The sequence below is a fragment of the Dendrobates tinctorius genome, unplaced genomic scaffold (genome assembly GCF_039654945.1).
Source record: "Dendrobates tinctorius isolate UK_male_01 unplaced genomic scaffold, ASM3965494v1 ptg000257l, whole genome shotgun sequence".
In the NCBI taxonomy this organism is placed as follows: domain Eukaryota; kingdom Metazoa; phylum Chordata; class Amphibia; order Anura; family Dendrobatidae; genus Dendrobates; species Dendrobates tinctorius.
This window is the reverse complement of record NW_027361924.1, coordinates 7,662,079-7,665,331: the sequence shown is the minus strand read 5'-3', so window position 1 is coordinate 7,665,331 and position 3,253 is coordinate 7,662,079. Positions and strand designations below refer to the sequence as shown.

Genomic DNA, 3,253 nt, shown 5'->3' with positions numbered 1-3,253 from the left:
ACATTTTAAAATTATGTGAATCATCTGTGGGTTCAAGGTGTTTGTCACACATCTAAATATATCTATTGAGGGGTCTAGTTTCCAAAATGGGTTCACTTGTGGGGAGTTTCCACTATGCAGGCACATCAGGGGCTCTCCAAATGTGACATGAACATCCATCAAAATCTGCTTTGCAAAGCGTCACTCAATGCTTTCTGAGCCCTGCTGTGCACCCAAATGGTAGTTTTCCTCCACCTATTGGATATTGGCGTACTAAGGAGAAATTGTACAACAAATTCTATGGTGCATTTGCTCATGTTACACTCATGAAAATGACAAATTGGGGCTAAAAAAGCATTTTTGTTTGAAACATGTGATTATTTTTATTTTCACAGCTCAATGTTATAAACTGTGAAGCACCTGATGGTTTAAGGTGCTCATCACACACCTAGATCAGTATCTTGAGGGGTCTAGTTCATAAAATGGTGTTAATTGTAGGGTTTTCCACTCTTTAGGCACAAAGACTCTCCAAACATGACATTGCATCTGCTATTGATTCCAGCAAATTTTGCATTCAAAAAGTCAAATGGCGCTCATTCCCTTCTGAGTCCTGCCGTGCACCCAAACAGTAGTTTTCCTCCATACTCTGCATATTGGCATACTCAGTAGGAATTTCACAATAAATTGTATGGTGCCTTTTATCCTGTGAAAATAGAAAAAAATTGGGGCTAAAAGAGTATTTTTGTGGGAAAATTTTAATTTCTTATTTTCACAGGTCAACGTTATAAATTTCTGTGAAGCACCAGGGGGTTCAAGGTGCTTAACACACATCTAGATAAGTTTCTTGAGGGGTCTAGTTTCCAAAATGGGGTTATTTCTTGGAGGTTTCCACATTTTTGGCACATCAGTGGCTTTCCAAACCCGATATGGCATCTGGTAATGATTCCAACAAATTTTGTATTCAAAAAGTCAAATGGTGTTCCTTCCCTTCCAAGCCCTGCTGTGAGCACAAACAGTAGTTTTACCCCAGATATGGTGCCTTGGCATGTTCGGGAGAAATTGCACAATAAACTTTGGGGTCTATTTTCTCCTGTTACTCTTGTAAAAAATAAAAAAAAGTGTCTAAAATTTATTTTTGTGAAAGAAAGTTAAAAGTTCATTTTTTCCATCCACATTCCGATATTTTCACAATGAAACGCAAGTCATATCGGACAAATTTTACCATTGTCATGAAGTACAATATTTCATGAGAAAACAGTCTCAGAATCAATGGGATCCATTGAAGTGTTCCAGAGTTATTACCTCATAAAGTGACAGTGGTCAGAATTGAAAAAATTGGCCTGGTCAGGAAGATGAAAACAGGCTTCTAAAAGTAAACCTAATTTCTTTATTTGTTGGAAGTAATTAATGTAATCACAACCATAGGGAAATTTCCTCTTGGGATAATATTACATATTTCGATATTTATTTCCCCCATGTTTTAGAATCATATATTATATAAGCCAAGTATAAAGAGCTCATTCCCAGCACACAAACAGGTGTGTGCCCCAGAGCGCTGCGATCCATCTTACTCTCTTCATATTGTCTTAGACGTTACCGGGGATCATACGTGTGATCTGCCAGAAAAAGTCACCAAGGTCGGATCAATGTGTGCCTGGCAGGACTGGAGACCCAAAGCTCCCAACTACAGGACCAGCTCAGAGTATCAGTGTTGTAATCTAGGGAGGTTACGTCAGTTGTAAAATTTCTATATTTCAGAACTTTATGTATCTTGACTGATATGCCAAAAAAACTTACCGGTATTTTGAGACAACCTCTTGGATCCAGTGAGTATAACGGTACTTGTTTTTATTAATATTCTCTATTTTTGGTGGGGCTTTTTGTGATGTTGAATTTTAGAAAAAATTCCTACTTTTGCAGTTTTCAACCCTTATGTTAGCAATTTATTTGGAGAATTATCAAATTTACTTTCGATCTTTTTAATAAACCAAAAATAGAAAATGATTGTATTTATTCTCTGAAATCTTTCTTCTTTACAGATTTGTGTCACTATCTCATGGACAACAACACATATACAACATTTCATGTTCTGCCTTTCTCATCAACAGCCAATGATAAGCCGCTGATTGCCGGGATTTTTTCAGCCATTTATTTGATTGCAATCACTTTGAATTCAGTGGTTATTGCGTTGATATGTCTGGACGTCCGTCTACACACCCCCATGTATCTATTCTTCTGTAACTTATCCGTCATAGACATCTGCTACACCACAGTCATTAGCCCAAAGCTTCTCCATATATTATTATCAGGGAACGGCCTGATATCCTTCTCCCAGTGCTTCACCCAGATATACTTTTTCTTTACAGGAGTCGGTGTGGAGGAATTACTTTTCTTCATCATGGGATTTGACCGATACGTTGCGATTTGTCATCCTCTGTCCTACCACCGGGTCTTGAACATGAAAACCTGTGTCTTGATTGTTGTTGCTCTCTGGATCTCTGCCTTTCTAAATTCTTCACTATTTATAAGTTTTCTCCTTAAAATGCCCTTCAGTGAGGTTGTTACTATTAATAATATCTTCTGTGACGCAGTAGACGTATTCCATGCATCCAGTGGTGGCTCCGGTGACTTTTATATCTTAGTCTATGTTGAGCTTGTACTGCTTGGATTTTTCCCTCTTTTCTGCAACTTTTTGTCCTATGTAAGAATAATCCGTGTGATTTTACGCATTAAGTCAAAGGAAGGAAGAAGAAAAACCTTCTCTGCCTGCTTGTCCCACCTCATTGTCATGATAATTTTCTATTCCTCAGGTGCAGTGGAGTACATGATGCCGTTCTCAGGGCAAACAATGATCACCAAGCAGATCTTATCAGTATTTTATACCACGGTGGTGCCCATGATCAACCCGCTGATATACAGTCTACGCAGCAGTGAAATCCTGAAGGCTCTTCAGAGGTTATTGAGGATTAAATGAAAAATCTGTTATGTTTTCATCATTTAAGATTGACAAAGACGAGTTTACAGTAACTCATGGGATTAGCATTTTTGTTATAGATGACTAGCGCTTATTTGGCCATGCTTCATCAATCGTTCCCTGTCAGTATATCTGCTATGTATGCTTTCCAAAACCAATCAGCCCTTCTTCATCTTTTCTTTCTTTTCAAGATATGGACTGTTTTGTATTATTAATATGTCACCCTCATATCAACCGTAGAAGCATGGCTTTGCTATAAATTGTGAATCATTGCTATGGGAAGAAGAGTTGTCAGTAGAT

At 37.9% G+C, this 3,253-nt stretch overlaps 1 protein-coding gene across 1 annotated transcript; it reads left to right on the top strand.

Moving 5' to 3' along the window:
* The first annotated feature begins 905 nt into the window (after window positions 1-905).
* On the top strand, window positions 906-2,953 carry LOC141069257 (olfactory receptor 2A14-like). The gene is made up of 2 exons (XM_073558710.1): window positions 906-915; window positions 2,019-2,953. The coding sequence occupies exons 1-2, from the start codon at window positions 906-908 to the stop codon at window positions 2,951-2,953; spliced, it is 945 nt and encodes a 314-aa protein (XP_073414811.1).
* Window positions 2,954-3,253: the final 300 nt, after the last annotated feature.